The 17,285-nt window shown below is 44.9% G+C and overlaps 1 protein-coding gene across 7 annotated transcripts in view; it reads right to left on the reverse strand.

Moving 5' to 3' along the window:
• Positions 1-17,285, reverse strand: part of TRAF5 (TNF receptor associated factor 5) — a 48,593-nt gene that overhangs the window by 18,447 nt on the left and 12,861 nt on the right. For 4 of the 7 annotated variants that reach the window (XM_007988533.3, XM_007988532.3, XM_073011528.1 and 1 more), the window contains exons 2-4: positions 3,674-3,892; positions 2,665-2,722; positions 658-759 (exon numbers count right to left, since the gene is read on the reverse strand). In XM_007988533.3, the coding sequence (XP_007986724.1) occupies positions 658-759; positions 2,665-2,722; positions 3,674-3,891 (378 nt within the window). In that variant the 5' untranslated portion in view covers position 3,892. Of the gene's footprint in view, positions 1-657; positions 760-2,664; positions 2,723-3,673; positions 3,893-8,882; positions 17,160-17,285 lie in introns of those variants that run through there. The other 3 variants (XM_007988530.3, XM_007988529.3, XM_007988531.3) reach the window with 3 other exon arrangements.

The following is a 17,285-nucleotide window of genomic DNA, read 5'->3' on the forward strand; positions in this document are numbered from 1 at the left end:
CCACACTTCCAGCTTCCCATTTAACCACCTTCCCTAGCTGGAGGGAAGAGCAGTTGGGGTTACTTCATTTGAAAGGCACTCAATTCCCCTTCACTTACATTTCCCCTACAACTTGTTGGTTTGTCTCTCCTATCAATGCTTTACCTTTAACCCACAGCCTGTCTCTGTCCTGGTCTAAGTGATCTGTGTTAGATCATAAACTCCATGAGGCCAGGCCCCACAGTTGCTGGGAAACACCTAGACAGCACCAAGTGAGAGAGCAAATGCTTTTGGGGAAGGACCTCACAATTGTATCTTTCTGTAGTCATGCCCTGGGTCCCACACAGTTCCCCCCAAATAACATATTCTTGAGTGTTTGTTTTGTCCAGCATGTCCCACACCCTCTCTTCTGGCTCAGTGATCCCTACTACACAATTAAGGTCTAGTGGATACAAGATGTTCTCCATGCGCTCCATACAGGACGAACCTCTTCACTCACACCTCAGCGCTAGGTGGGCTATAGCACTGTAGCCAGCTGTATTGCTAGACTGGGAATCCTTGAGGGCAATTCACTGAATCTCTGTACCATGCTTAGCTCAGTAACTGTCACATAAAGGGGTTCAATACATATCCCTGGAAAAATGGCAAAGGCAGATATTGTTCATGAATAATACCAACCTGGTACCGGCCCAGAATAACCTTGGCATTACATCCAGGAGCATTGCTGCAATATACATACAAGTTGAGGACTTCTCTTTTGCAGCAATTGTCTTTAAAAACCTAAAAGATAAACATAATAGGTCTCACACACTCCAAAGTTTTACAGCAATGTGAATTAAGCTATTATTAATTTGGTCTTCAAGTATATCTCAGAAGGCAGGTGGAAACTTCCAGACACCAGCTGGAATGAAAATATCACACTTACACCACACTGAAAGAAAAGGCTGTCTCAGATATATGCTTTTGACAAACCATCAAACATATAAGCCAGGTAACAATGCCCTGTGCAACAGGCTGCAGCTAGGTGAATCTTATGGTGAACCTGACCCCACATTCTTAAACGTCAGGAGGTAAAGCTTGGTCAAGAGTGATGCTTTCAGCTTCCAGTCCCAGGGTAAATGTATTACTCATCAGACAGTGTCACTGAGGCTGTGCTGGCTTGCTATTTTAGCACAAACCAGGAGTCGGCAAACTTTCTCTGTAAGGGGTCAGAGAGTCCACATCACAATCGTCTCTGTTGCCACATTTCAACGCTTCCATACACAATACTTAAATGAATGGGCACAGCTACATTCCAATAGAACACTATTTATGAACACTGAAATTTAAACTTCACATAATTTCTACATGTCACAATACTTTCTTCTTTTGATTATTTAAAATGAATTTTTATTTTGAAGTAGTTTAAGACTCACAAGAAGTTGCAAAAATATGAGGGTTTCTATGCACCCACCATTATGTAAAAAGAATTTCTTAGCTTACAGGCCATACAAAAACAGGTGGCAGGCTGGATTTGTCCCAAGACTGTAGTATCCAACCCCGGGACAGTAGGTCAGACAGACACTAACTGCAGCACAGCCCCGTTGTAGGTATTTGCAAAACACATCATAAGGGGTATAGAGAAGATGCATGTACAGCAGACTAGAGGCTCAAGGAAAGCTTCTGCTTGAACATCCTGCAACAGAATCTTAAAGGAAGAAAACGGAACTTAAAGAGGAGTTTTAAGGGAGAAAACCTTCATGACAATGGAACAGACAATGGTTTCTTAGATACAACACCAAAAAAGAACCAGCAACCAAAAAAAGAAAAAAAACAAATGAATTAGACTTCATCAAAATGAAAAAATTTTGTGCTTCAAACACACTGTCAAGAAAGGGAAAAGACAACCCACAGAATGGAAGAAAAATACTTGCAAATTTAGCGGCCAAACGGCTGCTAAGAGATTTATATCCAGAATATATAAAGAACTTTCTTTTTTTTTTTGAGACAGAGTCTTGCTCTGTCACCCAGGCTGGAGTGCAGTGGCATGATCTCAGCTCACTGCAACCTCCAACTCCTGGGTTCAAGCGATTCTTGTGCCTCGGCCTCCCAAGTAGCTGGGATTACAGATGTGCGCTACCACACCCAGCTAATTTTTGTATTTTCAGTAGAGACAGGGTTTCGCCATGTTGGTCAAGCTGGTCTCAAACTCCTGGCCTCACGTGATCTGCCTACCTCAGTCTCCCAAAGTGCTAGGATTACAGGCTATAAATAACTCTTATAATTCAACAAAAGGTAAATAACTCAATTTTTTAAAATGAGCAAAGAAAATAAGTAGGCTTTTTTAACAAAGAAGATGTACAAATAGCCACTAAGCACATGAAAAAATGCTCAACTTCATTAGCCAACAGGAAAATGCAAATCAAAACCATAATGAAATATATTAGCTAGAGCTAGTATAGGAAGGGGATAAAGAAGCAGCAGGAGAGGAGACTTGGGGTGGAGGAGGGGTGTGGTCAATAAAGATCCAAACAAGCCTCTCAAACAGGGCTACGAGTAGGGTCTGATGTGACTCCACAGCAGAAGAATATGGACTTCAAAGAAGGTCTCCCTTGACCACTCTCCTGCTCCAATCTCAATGTCCAATTCATTGACTTCTTCGCCATCACCCTGAGAGCTGCTAGACTAAAGCAGTGACTTTCTTACCTCCTGAGATTTGATGACCTCCTTGTCTACAGGGCAGATTGGCACTGTGTTTAATTCTCTGGAGAAAAAAATTAAAATAGAGTCAGAGTTAGTTGTTTACCTCAACAGCATTTCCAAGACCAGCCCCAGGGCTCCAGTCATGCTCTAGCCCTGGGCAGGCTGGTCCCTGTCTGCACATGCTATTCCCTCTACCCAGAAGGTGCCTTCTGCACCCGTCCTTCAACACCTTCCTAGTCTTTCAGTTTGCCTGAAAAACTTCATGCATCCTCCAGGATGCAGTCAGTGAGTCCCTGGACAGAGTTAAAAGTCCCTGTCCTTTGTTTATCACACTGTGCCACATTTGTCTCCTCCAGACTGGGACATTCTAGAGGGCAGACATGGGGTCCTATTCCACGCTGTAGCTCTTCAGCATGAGAGCACAGAACACAGAGGTGCTGAACACACCAACACATGAAGGAATGAGGATGCACTGTAATAACCCCCTTTCAAAGCTTGGCAGGGTAAAATGACTGCCTTGCTTCCTACATAACCCCCCAAAGTGTGCCTGCTTTCACATCTCTCCTGGTCTCCTCCCTCAACACAGCATGACCCAGGTCTTACAGCTGCCCAAGAATGGACAGCATCCGTGGCAGCAAGGTCCCTTCTAGGAGCCACAGCACCTCTTCCTCAAAGCAAGGGAAGATTGGGGTAACTACAACACAGACATTGTGAGATTCAAACCCTTCTCCACAGCCAGCTCCCATGATGGAGTGTGTGTCTAGGTCTGCTCTCCCATGCAAAGCAGGAGCAGTCTGCATTTTAAGAAAAGGTGAATATCTGTAAATTAGTGACCAAAAAATGATTATTCTTCAGGCCCTCACAGAAGGGATCTGGGAGAGTCCTTCCTTATAGTCATGGACCTGTGGCCAAGTTAAGCAACTCCAAAACCCGTGAAAACAGTTGAGTGGCCACAGTTGCCACCTGGATGCTGGGCCTGCCATGGCCAGAGTTGCAGGCCCTGCGCACTCACCTCAGGGACAGGATGCAGTGCTGGCAGAAGCGGTGCCCACATCCTGTCTGGTGGGGGTTGTGAAGCACCGAGCGGCAGAAGGCACATTTGTAGCGCTCTTCCAACCGCTCCACAAACTGGTACTCTATATTGGGCTCAAAATCCAAGGAAATGGAGTTGCCCGAATTCTGGCGAATGAAACCACAGGGCGTACCTCTATGCTCTTCTGAATAAGCCATTCTGCAGGGGTCAGGGGAGAAGAAGGAAAATTAAGTGTGCAAATACTGAAACAACTACAGCCGTAAGGTGCTTTGGTTATTTGTCTCATAATTAATGTACATCATTCACATGGTCATTCTGTTGTCACTCTGAAACAACAGTGACAACCTCCTGCCACTAGGGGTCTCCGGCAAAGGTGCAATGTCTTTTGGGGTACTCAGGTTAGAGGCTGGACCAGATGACTTCTAGCTGGAGGCCAGTGGTGTGATCATGGCTCACTGTAATCTCCAACTCCTGGGTTCAACTGATCCCTCCCCAGTAGCTGGGACTACAGGCACTACAGGCACACACCACCACACCTGGCCAATTTAAAAAAAATAATAATTTTATTTTTTATTTATTTTTATTTATTTTTTTAGAAACAGTGACATGGTTTGGCTGTGTCCCCATCCAAGACTTCTCTTAAATTCACACGTTGTGGGAGGGACCCAGGTAATTGAATCATGGTCTTTCCCATGCTGTTCTTATGTGCATAAGTCTCATGAGATCTGATGACTTTATAAGGTGAAGTTTCCCTGCATAAGCTCTCTCTCTCTCTTTTTGCCTGCTGCCATCCATGTAAGACATGACTTGCTCCTCCTTGCCTTCTGCCATGATTGTGAGGCATCTGCAGCCCCATGGAACTGTAAGTCCATTAAACCTCTCTTTTTTATAAATTGCCCAGTCTTGGGTATGTCTTTATAAGCAGCACGAAAATGGACTAATACAGACAGGGTCTCGCTATGTTGCCCAGGCTGGTCTTGAACTCCTGGACACAAGTGATCTTTGTGGCTCAGGCTGCCAAAGTGCTGGGTAATCCACTGCACCTAAGCTAAGATAACACTCTTAAAACCTGTGGAGCCAAAGACCCAACACAGCAACACAATATTGAAGGAGAAGAACAAAGCTGGAGGACTGACACTACTCAACTTCAAAACTTATTATAGAGCTATGGTAATCAAGATAGTGTAGTACTATCAAAAGAATAGACAAATAGATCCAGGGAACAGAATAGAGAACCCAGAAATAGACCCACATAAATATAGTCAACTGACCTTTGACAAAGGAGCAAAGGCAAAACAATGATGCAAAGATAAGTCTTTTCAATAAATGGTGCTGGGACAACAGGACATCCACATCAGAAAATGAAGCTAGACCCAGACCTGACACCTTTCACAAAAATTAACTTAGAATGGATCACAGACACAAACATAAAATGCAAGGCTGTAAAACTCCTACAAGAGAACATAGGATAAAATCTAGATGATCTTGAGTTTGGTAATGACTTCTTGCACACAAATATATTACTCAGAGTATCTATCACTGCCGTTGTGGTAGATCGAATGTTTGTATTCCCCCCAAAACTCATATGTGGAAATTCTAACCCCCAATGTGACAGTATTAGGAGGTGCATATTTGGCAGGTAATGAAGTCATGAGTGGAGCCCTCATGAATGGGATTAGTGCCCTTATAAGAAGAGGCCAGGGAAGGCTGGGCGCGGAGGCTCACGCCTGTAATCCCAACACTTTGGGAGGCCAAGGAGGGCGGATCATGAGGTCAGGAGATAGAGACCATCCTGGCTAATGCGGTGAAACCCCGTCTCTACTAAAAATACAAAAAATTAGCCAGGTGCAGTGGTGGGTGCCTGTGGTCCCAGCTACTCGGGAGGCTGAGGCAGGAGAATGGCGTGAACCCAGGGGGCAGAGATTTCAGTGAACCGAGATCATGCCGCTGCACTCCAGCCTGGGTGTCAGAGCAAGACTCCGTTTCAAAAAAAAAAAAAAAAAGAAGAGGCAAGAGAGAGCCGGGAATGATGGTGCATACCTGTTGTCCCAGCTACTCAGGAGGCTGAGGTGGGAAGATGGCTTGAACCCAGGAGTTCAAGTCTAGCCCAGGCAACATGTCGGGACCTCCTCTCTAAAGATGCCAGAGAGGTCCCTGGCCCTCTTGCTGCCATGTGATGATACGGCAGTTAAGTCTGCAGCCCGGAACAGGGACCTCATCAGAACCCAACCACGCTGGCACCCTGATCTTGGGCTTTCAGCTTCCAGAACCGTCAGAAACCTCTGTTGTTTATAAGCTACCCAGTCTATGGTGCTTTCTTATAGCAGCCCAAGCTAAGACAAGTACCAAGCCACATCATTTCTCACCTGAACTAAATACAAGTTCATTCATTGCTTTCTTCTCCAATCTACTCTCCATACTATAGCCAGGATGAGACTTTCAAAATGCCAAGTACAATGTAAGGTTATCTCCCTTCATCTTTTAGTGGCTTCTCAGGGCTCTGAGCGAAAGTCGACAATGCTAAGCAGGCTCAAGATTGTATCCTCCCCAATCCAGCAGCATCCTGGACCTCTCTTCCCTGGCTTTCTGTACTCCAGCCACACAGGCTTTTTTTTAGTTCTTCTAATACACCACACTTTATGCCACCGGGCCTTTGCACAAGCTACTTGGGAGACTGAGGCAGGTGGGATCACTTGAGCCTGGGAGGTGGAGGCTGCAGTGAGTCATGATTATGCCACTGCACTCCAGTCTGGGTGACAGGGCAAGAGACCCTGTCTCAAAAATAAATAAATAAATAAATAAAAAGTCTGGGGTTTGAGACCAAAGCTCCACCTTTTCCCTAGTATTTCCTGCAAAACTTCAAGGGTGGTAGGTAAGATATAAATGTTCCCTCCAGTAACATGGCTGATTCTTGGGATTTAACAAAAGTTTTAATTCTGAAGATGAAGAGGCAAAACATTTTATTTACATGCACAGCCCTAATAACCAAGACCCACCTTTCTCTCAGAGAACTCGAAGAACCACTTTCAAACTTCCTTACTCTGCTTTGTGTTCCCTCGTTCCTGGGGAGGTTGGCACTTCACATCCTGTGCCCTAATGTCATATTCTATGTCCCTCTGAGATTCTCTTCTGAGGCCAGGCCCAAGTCTGTCACACAGCATCTAAATTTGGACTCTCAGAGATGTACCTAAAGCAACAGGCTCATTCAGTCCCCAGAATGAGGCAGTAGGATGTACAAAACTCAGTTCAGGTTCCCCTCCACTACACTCTACACTCTTCCTAACACAAGAATCTATGGAATTCATCTGTGTGTATGTCCATCTTTTGCCACAACAGTAGTTCTCCAACCTTTTGGTCTCAGGACCCCCTATGATTTGAATGTATGTGTCCCCCCTAGAATTCATATGTTGAAACCTAAGGTCCAGTGTCATAGTATTGAGAGGTGGGACCTTTATGAGGTGAATAAGTCATGAGGGCTGTGTATCCATGGATGGGACCAGTGACCTTAAAATGGGCTCAAAGGAACTAGCTAGGTTCTTTTGCCCTTCCACCTTTCCCCATGTGAGAACAGTATTCATCTCCTCTGGAGGATGCAGCAATAAGCTGTCATCTTGGAAGCAGAAAGTGAGCCCTCACCAGACACAGAATCTGCTGGTGTCTTGATTGTGGACTTCCCAGCCTTCAGAACTGTGAGAAATACATTTTGTTCTTTATAAATTACCCATCTGATGTATTTCGTGATGACAGCACAAACAGACTAAGATAACACTCTTTTTTTTTTTTTCAGAGACAGGGTCTCACTCTGTAGCCAGGCTAGAGGGCAGTGGTGTAATCATGGCTCACTGTAACCTCCAACTCCTGGGCTCAAGTGATCCTTCCACCTAAACCTCCCCAGTAGTTAGGACTACGGGTGTGTGCCACCACACCTGGCTAATTTTTTTTATTTTTATTTTTTTAGAGACAGGGTCTTACTATGTTGCCCAGGCTGGTCTTGAACTCCTGGCCACAAGCAATCCTTTCAGCTCAGTAAAGCAATAGGATTACTACAGGTATGAGCCACAGCACCTGGTCTAAGATAACACTCTTAAAACTTGAGGAGCCAAAGATCCAACACAAGAGCATAATATTGAAGATGACAGATACTACCCAACTTCAAAACTTATTATAAAGCTACAGTAATCAAGACAGTGGAGTATTGTCAAAAGAACAGATAAATAGATCCATGGAACAGAATAAAAAGCCCAGAAATAGACCCACATAAATACAGTCAACTGACCCTTGGCAAAATGGCAAAGGCAAAACAATGATGCAAAGATAGTCTTTTCAACAAATGGTGCTGGGACAACTAGATATCCACATCAGAAAATGAAGCTAGACACAGACCTGACACCTTCACAAAAATTAACTCATAATGGATCACAGACATGAAAGTAAAATGCAAAACCTACAACTCCTACTAGATAACATAGGACAAAATCTAGATGATCTTGAGTTTGACAATTACTTTTTAGGTACAACACCAAAGGCACAATCCATGAAAGAAAGAATGGATAAACAGACTTTCATTCAATTTTGCTGTGAACCTAAAACTGCTCTAAAATAAAATTTTGTCTTTTTTTAATGGAAGATCCCTAAGAGTTTTTGTTTATGCAAATTATATCTATTCATATTTACCATACTTGAAGGTCAAATTGAGGAATTAAAAAAGTATTTACTTCAAGATAATAAGCCAATTATATGTTAATACAAATAATATTTTTATGAAAAATAACCATTTTCCAAAACAAAAGAATTAGTGAGAAGAGTGTCACCATTTTACATGTTTGCACATCTCTTTAATGTCTTGCTTAATAGAAGATAGCTGGATTCTCATGTCTGCTCCTACATTCCGTCTGTTCAGGAAAACACCTCTGTGCATTTGTAAAAGAAGAGTAAAAATGGCAAATGATGTCAGTACTATTATGAAAATAGTTTTGACCATGCAGATCCCCCAAAAGTGTATCAAGGAGCTGCAGGCAGTGCTGTGCTAGTAAACGTTTAATAATCTGCTCAACTGGGGGAAAGCTCCAATTTGTAGCATTTGCCGATTTCTGTAGTTAAACACTTCCACTATGGCTAATTTCAAGGTAACAATGCAAAAGGTCACTGAACTGGAACTGTGAAAGAGATACACACAATTGGTTCTTACCTGAACTCACCTGAAGTAAGAGTCCATTAAGTGTTTTCCTAGTAAGAGCTGTTCCAGCACCCCAGGGGCCTCTGAAGCACACTTTGGAAACCACTGCTCTACTAGGCTGTTGTGCAGGCCCTTGTCTTGTCAGCTTTGTCCTGGCAGGCACAGCACATGTGACTCGTACAGTCTCCTTGCTCCTGCTGAAAGCCAGCAGAGGACTGAATGCCCTATCCTTCCTCTCCCCATTCATGTGTGTATTTCCCAGACCTATTCAACAAGCCTAAGTCATTCACTGACCTTGTTCACTCTTTAATCTGTTATTGTCTTGTCCAGTATTTGTTTTTATGAAATTGGGTTTTTAATCTCATCATACATTGTAAAAAATAAGCATTTATGTTCGGCTGTGAGATGTGGACTTGAGGTGTCTTTCTGGGTGACATTCTGGTATATCAACAGAGCTGTGATGCCTCCCAGGGCAGGGTCCATCTCCTTCTGAAGCTTCCTCAAGCCTGGACCCACTGTCTTCACTGACATGAGAGAGCCCAACAGCAGAACTAGAAAGGCTACGCTTTTTTACCTAACAAATATATTTATCTAATTAATTAGATATTTTCAGCTGGTACTCTGTCATTCCCAGGCAGCTATTTAGTGGAAATGAGTAAGCACTCAATTTTATTAAAATCTTTCCCCTCTTTGTATAACAGCTTACATACCAGGAACCACAAAGAAGCTCAGTTCTTGTAAGTCAGGAGAAAAATAAAACATATCAAAAGTGCTAAAAATAGAGGTTATATATCACCTTTCTGCAGTCAAGGGCATTCTTATTCTTGCCATCAATGGGATGTACAGTATGGTACTCCTACTGAAGAGTTGTTAACTCAAGCCCAAAGAGACAAGAGAAAGTCATATCCCATCTATTCCCTAAGAACTCTTGCTGAGTTTCTTTGAAATACTATCTTCTTGTTTCATAAATTGATGCATCTTTTCCATGAGAATTTTTTAGGAATTCCAAAGGAAAGCTGTGGATGCCACCATTTAAATTCGTTACTTACATATCTCTACAGATTTCTGGAGAACATATGATAAATATTCTCACATTCTGAAGCAACGTGAGCTTATCCTTCAGTCATAACAAAAAAAGATAATGTATTTTGCAGAGTTTAAGAAAGATTTAACAAAGAAAGGTAGATCCTGGTCTGTCTATCCATACTCCATACCCCTGCCAACAACCAGTTTGGATTAATGAAGATTTGAAAAATTGGGGAGTTTTTACATATATTATGTTATAGTGCATAAGACATAAGTCCATGAAATTTGTCTCCAGGGTTTTCAAGTTCTGATTCTTGGGGAATTACTGATTACTACAGATAAAATCCCAGATTAAAAAGGGCACAGGACCAGAGACCTCTGTCTCTGCTCTGCCACTCACCATCCATGAAACCGTGAGCAGGACATCCCACAGCTCACTCATCTGCACATCCCTGCACTGACCCTGGGTTAGGTCCTGAGAATGCAGAGGCTGTGATGTTGCATCTGCCCTTGAAGCCCTCCAAGGACAGAAGAAATAAGGAAGAAAAATGATCAGTTACAATATCCCGCTGGCAAGTACTACAAACAGAGATTCCGACAAAGAACTGGTAGAGCCTAGGTGTGGGGTAGCTAACAATTTCCGAGGTGTCTGTGCTGATTTCACAGAGAAGAAACCATCTCAGCTGGTCTTGAAGAAAGAGGAGGCATTTTCTAGATGAAGGAGATTAAAGAATTTCCCGGTATCATAAAAGTTCTAGAATGATTAGCAATTAACTGTAGCTGAAGCAAAATTAAGGGAACAAGCCAGTCATTTGCCTGTTTGCCCAGATCCACTCCCTACTCTTGCTCTGCTTAGGTCTGCACCATGAGGTAGGGTGAAATTTGATGCCACAAACTGTTTTCCAGACTCCCTGGCTTCTGGCGAGGTTCAGCCAATGAGAGGCACTGGGGTGGGAAGAGGGGGAAGCCAGGGGACCTCTCCCCCATCCCTGGGTGCTTAGCAGCATCTCAACAGTGACTGGTGTTCCTCCATGGCTCTAATGACACCAGATGGCCCCTCTCTCTGCGGATGGGCTGCTAGAAGCCAAACTGTCCATTTCTCAGCTCTGCTCAGGTCTCACTGGCAGTGTTGGTCAACCACCTAATACCCACTTGAGCAGCATGGGAAGGATACAAATATGTTATTCCCCAAACCCACCCAAGGCCCACCAATGGGTCCTGGGCTTAAAGAGGAGAGACTGTGGCTGGTGGTAAAGAAAAGTTAAAATGTTTAATCCCAAGATGCAGTTACCCAACGTGTCTCTTGAATCCATACCCTGGGTGGGTTCCAGATGCTCTCCTGCTAGGATAGGCAGTTCTCTCTCAAGGTCATGGCTGGCCTTGAATCCTGTGATTCTGTTCTTCCAGGAAGAACAGTTACTACAAGGAAGCAAAAAAAAAAGGAAGGGGGGCGGGGCTGGGCACAGTGGCTCACACCTGTAATCCCAACACTTTGGGACACTGAGGCAGTAAGATTGCTTGAGCTCAGGAGTATGAGACCAGCCTGGGCAACCATGGCAAAACCCCATCTCTACAAAAATTACAAAAATTAGTTGGCCAGGTGTAGTGGCTCATGCTTGTAATCTCAGCACTTTGGGAGGCCGAGGTGGGCAGATCACCAGAGATTGGGAGTTTGAGAGCAGCCTGACCAACATGGAGAAACCCTGTCTCTACTAAGAATACAAAATTAGCTGGGCGTGGTGGTGCATGCCTGTAATCCCAGCTACTCAGGAGGCTGAGGCAGGAGAATCACTTGAACCCGGGAGGCTGCAGTGAGCCGAGGTTGCACCACTGCACTCCAGACTGAGCAACAAGAGCAAAATTATGTCTCACAATACATAAATAAACAAATAAATAAAATTAGCAGGGTGTGGTGGTGCATGCCTGTAGTCCCAGCTACTTGGGGGGCTGTGGCAGGAGGATCGCTTGGGCCTGGGAGGTCAAGGTTGCAGTGAGCTGTGTTCATTGTTCACGCCACTGCACTTCAGCCTGGGCGACAGAGAAAGACCCTAACTCAAAAAAGGAAAGGAAAAGGAAGGAGGAGAAAGCACTTTATCTGTTAGGCTATCCTCCTGGCACAAGGGAGAACTGAAATAGTCTCACAGTTTTTCCAAAGCTTCTGTCTGTGATGGCCTGGAGAGGTCTTCCCTCAAAAATTGCAGAAGAAACCCCTTTAACCAGGCAGGTCAAAGATGAAGGCCTTGGAGAAAGGAAGAACCAATAAGGCCATTTTCCATTGCACCTAATGTGGCCGGGAGCTCATGCAGAGACCAGGTGACACCACAACAACCAGAAAACATGTGACTGCAGTCCACCGACGCACCATCCTTGCCCCAGCATGACTGGCTTTGATGTCTTAGAGGCAGAGATAAGCGTATGTTTTCTTTGCTTTTCCTTACGCCTTCACAGAAGAACGTTGTCTTGGGAACAGGACAAAGAATGATGTGAGCATAATTTTAATTACTTTAAAGAGAACTGTGACTTCTCTCCAAGTTGTCAGGAAACCACTGGTTCCCCATTCTTCTGGTGGTACAGCAAGCACTGTTGGTGAGTAGATGGGAGCGCAAAGGCTGAAGGGCATCCCTCTTCCCCCAACCCTCCAGGCTGCACACCCACGCTGACATGGCCGAAGCTGCTGCTGCCTCAAGTCAGTCACACTTACAGAGATGCCTTTAGTGGAACTCTTCTTGGAACCATGTGGAGTCGACCTGACTCCAGGTGGTACTTTTAAGGTATCCAGGAGACCTTTAGATTTGCTCTCAGAAACTAGACCAAGAGGAAAAAATAACAAAGAAAGCTCTACTGATCTTCCCACACAGCAGCTTTCTCCACTAGGAAGCCTTGTTCAACTCCGGTGCGCTCGGCCCCCATCCTTGGCTCCAGCTCTGTAACAGTCCCCACTGCTACCTAGGGACAGCTCCTCGAGCTCCTCAAGGGCAGGGCTATCCTCCTTAGTCCCCAGGCCAGAGCACCCAATAACCCAGATGACTCAATAATCAATGTGGAATCAGAGTTAGTGTGAGGCCACAGTGGGAAAGGGCCATGAAGACAATCTAGGAGAGTTCCTACTGAGGCGGAGGGCAAGGGAAGGGTATTAAAGGAAGTGAATGGAGCCTAATGCTGGAGTCAGATATGGGTTAGGAGTACAAGTACTGAGGCTATGTCCAAGCACAGAGACAGCTAATTTATATGCATTAGCTCATTTTAACCCCTCAGCCAGGTGTGTTGGCTAAAGCCTGTAATCCCAGCCATTCAGGAGGCTGTGGTGGGAGGATTGCTTGAGCCCAGGAGGTCAAGGCTACAGTGAGCTATGATGGCGCCACTGTACTCCAGCATAGGAGACAGGGTTATATATATATAAAAAAATAATCATTATTCCCCATTTTTTTAAATGAGGAAATGGAGGCCTAGTGAGTTCCTAGTGCCAGGTAGTGGTGGAGGCCCTCAGGGGATGAGGAGCTGGGGTTCCTCCCTCCCCCTCCAAGGTTCCGAGAGTCAGCATGGCATGGCAATTACCACCATGGACTCTGGAGTGGACTTGCCAGGATTCAAACCCTGCCCATACACCTTCATAGCCATGTGACCTTAGGCAAATTAACTTGGTCTCTATGCTTCTCCGTTTCTTCATCTGTAAAATGAAATGCTGGACAGGACATGGAGGAAAGGGAACCCTCGTACACTGTTGGTAGGAATGTAGATTAGTACAGCCACTGTGAAGAATGGTATGGAGGTTCCTCAGAAAACTAAAAACAGAACTACATATGATCCAGCAATCCCACTGCTGGGTATATATTCAAAGGAAAGGAAATCAGAATATTGAAGAGACATCTGCACTCTCATGTTTACTGCGGCACTGAAGAACCAAGATTTGGAAGCAACCTAAGCATCTATCAACAGATGAATGGATACAGAACATGTGGTAAATATATACAATATTCAGCCATAGAAAAGAACAAGATCCCATCACTCGGAACAACACAGATAGAACTAGAGAACATTATGTTAAGTGAAATAAGCTAGGCCACAAAGACAAGCTTCACATGTTCTTGTTTGTGGGAGCTAAAAATTAAAACAATTGAACTTAACGGAGACAGAAAGTAGAAGGATGGTTACTAGAGGCTGAGAAGAATAGTTGTGGGGTTGGGGAAGTGTTGGGGCGAAGAAGTAGGGATGATTAATGGGTATAAAAATATAGTCAGGATAACTATATAGAATACAATCTAGTATTTGATAACAGGGTAACTATAGTAGTCAACAAGAATTTATTGTACATTTAAAAATAACTAAAAGATTTGGGATGACTGTAACACAAAGAAATGATAGATGCTTGAGATAACAGATACCCCATTTACCCTGATGGGATTATTATGCATTGTATGTCCATATCAAAATATCTCATGTAGCCCATATATACCTAATATACACCCATAAAAATAAAAAAGTAGGACCCATCAAAATTCAAAAAAAAAGAAAAATATAAAAAAATAAAATGGTGATAACGATAACAGTAGCTACCACATAGAACTTCTAAAGATTAAATAAGTCAATACCATATACATCAGGGGTTGGCCCATCACATGTTTTGTAAATAAAGTTTTATTAGAACACAGCCATGTTCATTCACTTACACATTGTCTATGGTTGTTTATGTGCTACCACAGAGGAGCTGAGCAGTTGCCCCACAGACCACATGGCCCACAAGGCCTCAAACACATAGTTACTACCTGGTTCTTTACAGAAAAAGTTTGCTGACCCCTCTATGCGTGAAGAGCTTATAGTGGTAGTACACAGAGGTGTCATAAGGGCTACTATTATTAATAAGCACTTGTCCCTGAGTGTCTTCATCAACGTCCCCCACTCTGAGATAACCTGACTGACTGCCTGACATGCTATTTGCCTTCTCATTTCACCCAATTTTGAATTCATGGTTACACTGGACTATCTCACACTAAACATTTATTGATTCAGTCACTTTTTGTAAATCATTTCTTTGCTGGGAACCTACCATAGGCAGACACTGATGAGGAAACAAAAATGCTGGACCTCCAACCCATTCTCCATCCTCAGCCCGGCAATGCCCCATCAACCTCTTTCTCCCCCTACCCCTCTTCTCCTTCCCATTCCCGGCTCTAGAGCAGTGCCCGATGGAAACACACCTCCCAGGTGGCACCCACAGACCTGTGTCCTTTATCAGATCCCATCAGCGCCTCTCTGAAGCCTTCCTGGCCCTCCCAAGCTCATCTGTACTCTACCTGGAATAAGTCGGCAGGCCCAAATCATCCGGGGATGTGGTATATGAGGCCATATGTAGTCTGGGAAAGCATATTATGTTAGTTTGATGATCTAAACGGTAATCACATCATCACATTTGTTGACTAGTCTCTCCTAAATCACTGCCCTACTGCTCTTTATGTGACATTTGGCACTTCCTTCTTGAAACTCCCTGATCCCTTGGCCCTAGGGTTCTGTATTTGTTGCTTCTCCTCCCAGCTCTGAACCACACCTCTCAGTGGCTCCTTGCCAGCATTCCACTCCTACAGGGTTCCCCAAGGCTAGGTCAGCCTTCTGCCCTTTGTTCTTGACTCAGCTCAAGAACTTCTCCTCGTTGGAAAGGCTTCTCTTCATTGGAAAGGCTGCCTACTGCCAGCTCAACTGCATTCCCAAATGGGGGTGGGTGTGCCCACTGCATGGAGCTATGGGGCTGTCATCTCAGACTCACCCTTCTCTCCCCCTTCCCCCTTCCTGACCATCCTCCTTGCTTACAAAGAAGGTACAAAGAGGCCAGGAGCGGTGGCTCACTGTTGGGGTGATCAGACCCAATACCAGGTCATGGGGGTGACAAAGGCCGGCAGAGTCAAAGGATTGAGAAAAAGACCGTTTGAGAGATAAAGGTGGGACACCAAGAAGCCATCGCAATCGTGGAGGCTGGGACGTCCCCAAGCTCTGGGAGCCCACGCTATTTATTGGTAATCCAACAGAGAAACAGGTGGTAAGAATGTGGAGGTCAAAAGGACACGTTGCATTAAGCACATGATTTACAGCTGTGATGGTTTAGCATTTATATGGAACATGTTCTGCTACTTGAGATAATGGGAATAGGCACCTAGGAGGGCTAGAAGCAAGGAGCCAGCAAGTCTAGACATATTCCCAAGGACATTATGCAAGCCCTGCCTCAGTTTCCCTCCCAACACTCAGCTTTTTCCCAACAGCTCACGCCTATAATCCCCGCACTTTGGGAGGCTGAGGTGGGTGGATCACCTGAGGTCAGGAGTTCAAGAGCAGCCTGGCCAACATGACGAAACCCCATCTCTACTAAAAATACAAAAAGCTGGGCGTGGTGGCACACACCTGTAATCCCAGCTGCTCAGGAGGCTGAGGCAGGAGAATCAGTTGAACCTGGGAGGCGGGAGTTGCAGTGAGCCAAGATTGAGCCACTGCACTTCAGCCTGGGCAATAGAGCAAGACTCCGTCTCAAAAAACAAAAACAAAGACAAGTACGAAGAGCACAAACACTCATAAAGTGAATGAGGCTGCAGTGACCCCTCGAGCTTGGACGCACAGCCAACAGACAACGGTTTAGATTTAGCTTGGAATTCAGAAACATTTTCAAATGAGGACTGAACCCAGGCTTTACCCAGCCCCACCCTCCACGGCCTAAGGGTACTCTGAAGAAAGGGGAGAAACCTGAGACCACCCTGGACGGGCTACAGAACAGAAATACCAATGAGTATTTAGAAACCATGGCATGACCTTTTGGTGACTTTTAGCTACCAAAGGTCAACATCATTCTAGCGGTGCCCCACCTTCCCACAAATGCTCATCCACAGCTGCCTTTGTGTAAGTTTACATTTCCAAAGCTGACCACAGACGTGTGACATACTGCCAGCTGCCTACTGCCCAGAGCTAGGAGGGCTGTGACTGGGGTACGTGTTGGGAGAGGCACACAGGGCAATCCCCTCCCGCCTGGCGGCAAGGCCAGCTCTGGTCCAGTCCATGGAGGAAGCAGATGAGAGACCCTTCCTGGGGTGGGCTACCCCAGATGCACCCCAGGCACACCCTAGGTGCCCAGCCCACATACAGGCAGGCATCCTAGAGTGTGACTTGAAAAATGCAGCCTTCAGGCTGTTGGGACTCATGGGCCTGATCAGGGCAACAGAAGAGGGAGAGCGGGTAGGGAACCCAGAGAGGAGATCCAAGAGAAGTAGGTAGAACTGGGAGAGTGGATTCCCCCACCCTCTCACCCCCACCCCACAACTGAGCCTGTCAGCTCTGGAAGGACTTAAGGGAACAGCTACCCAAGTGTTGCACTGTTTCACAGCAGAACTTACCAAACCGAATTTCATGCAGAAA

This window comes from Chlorocebus sabaeus, chromosome 25 (assembly GCF_047675955.1).
Source record: "Chlorocebus sabaeus isolate Y175 chromosome 25, mChlSab1.0.hap1, whole genome shotgun sequence".
Lineage (NCBI taxonomy): Eukaryota > Metazoa > Chordata > Mammalia > Primates > Cercopithecidae > Chlorocebus > Chlorocebus sabaeus.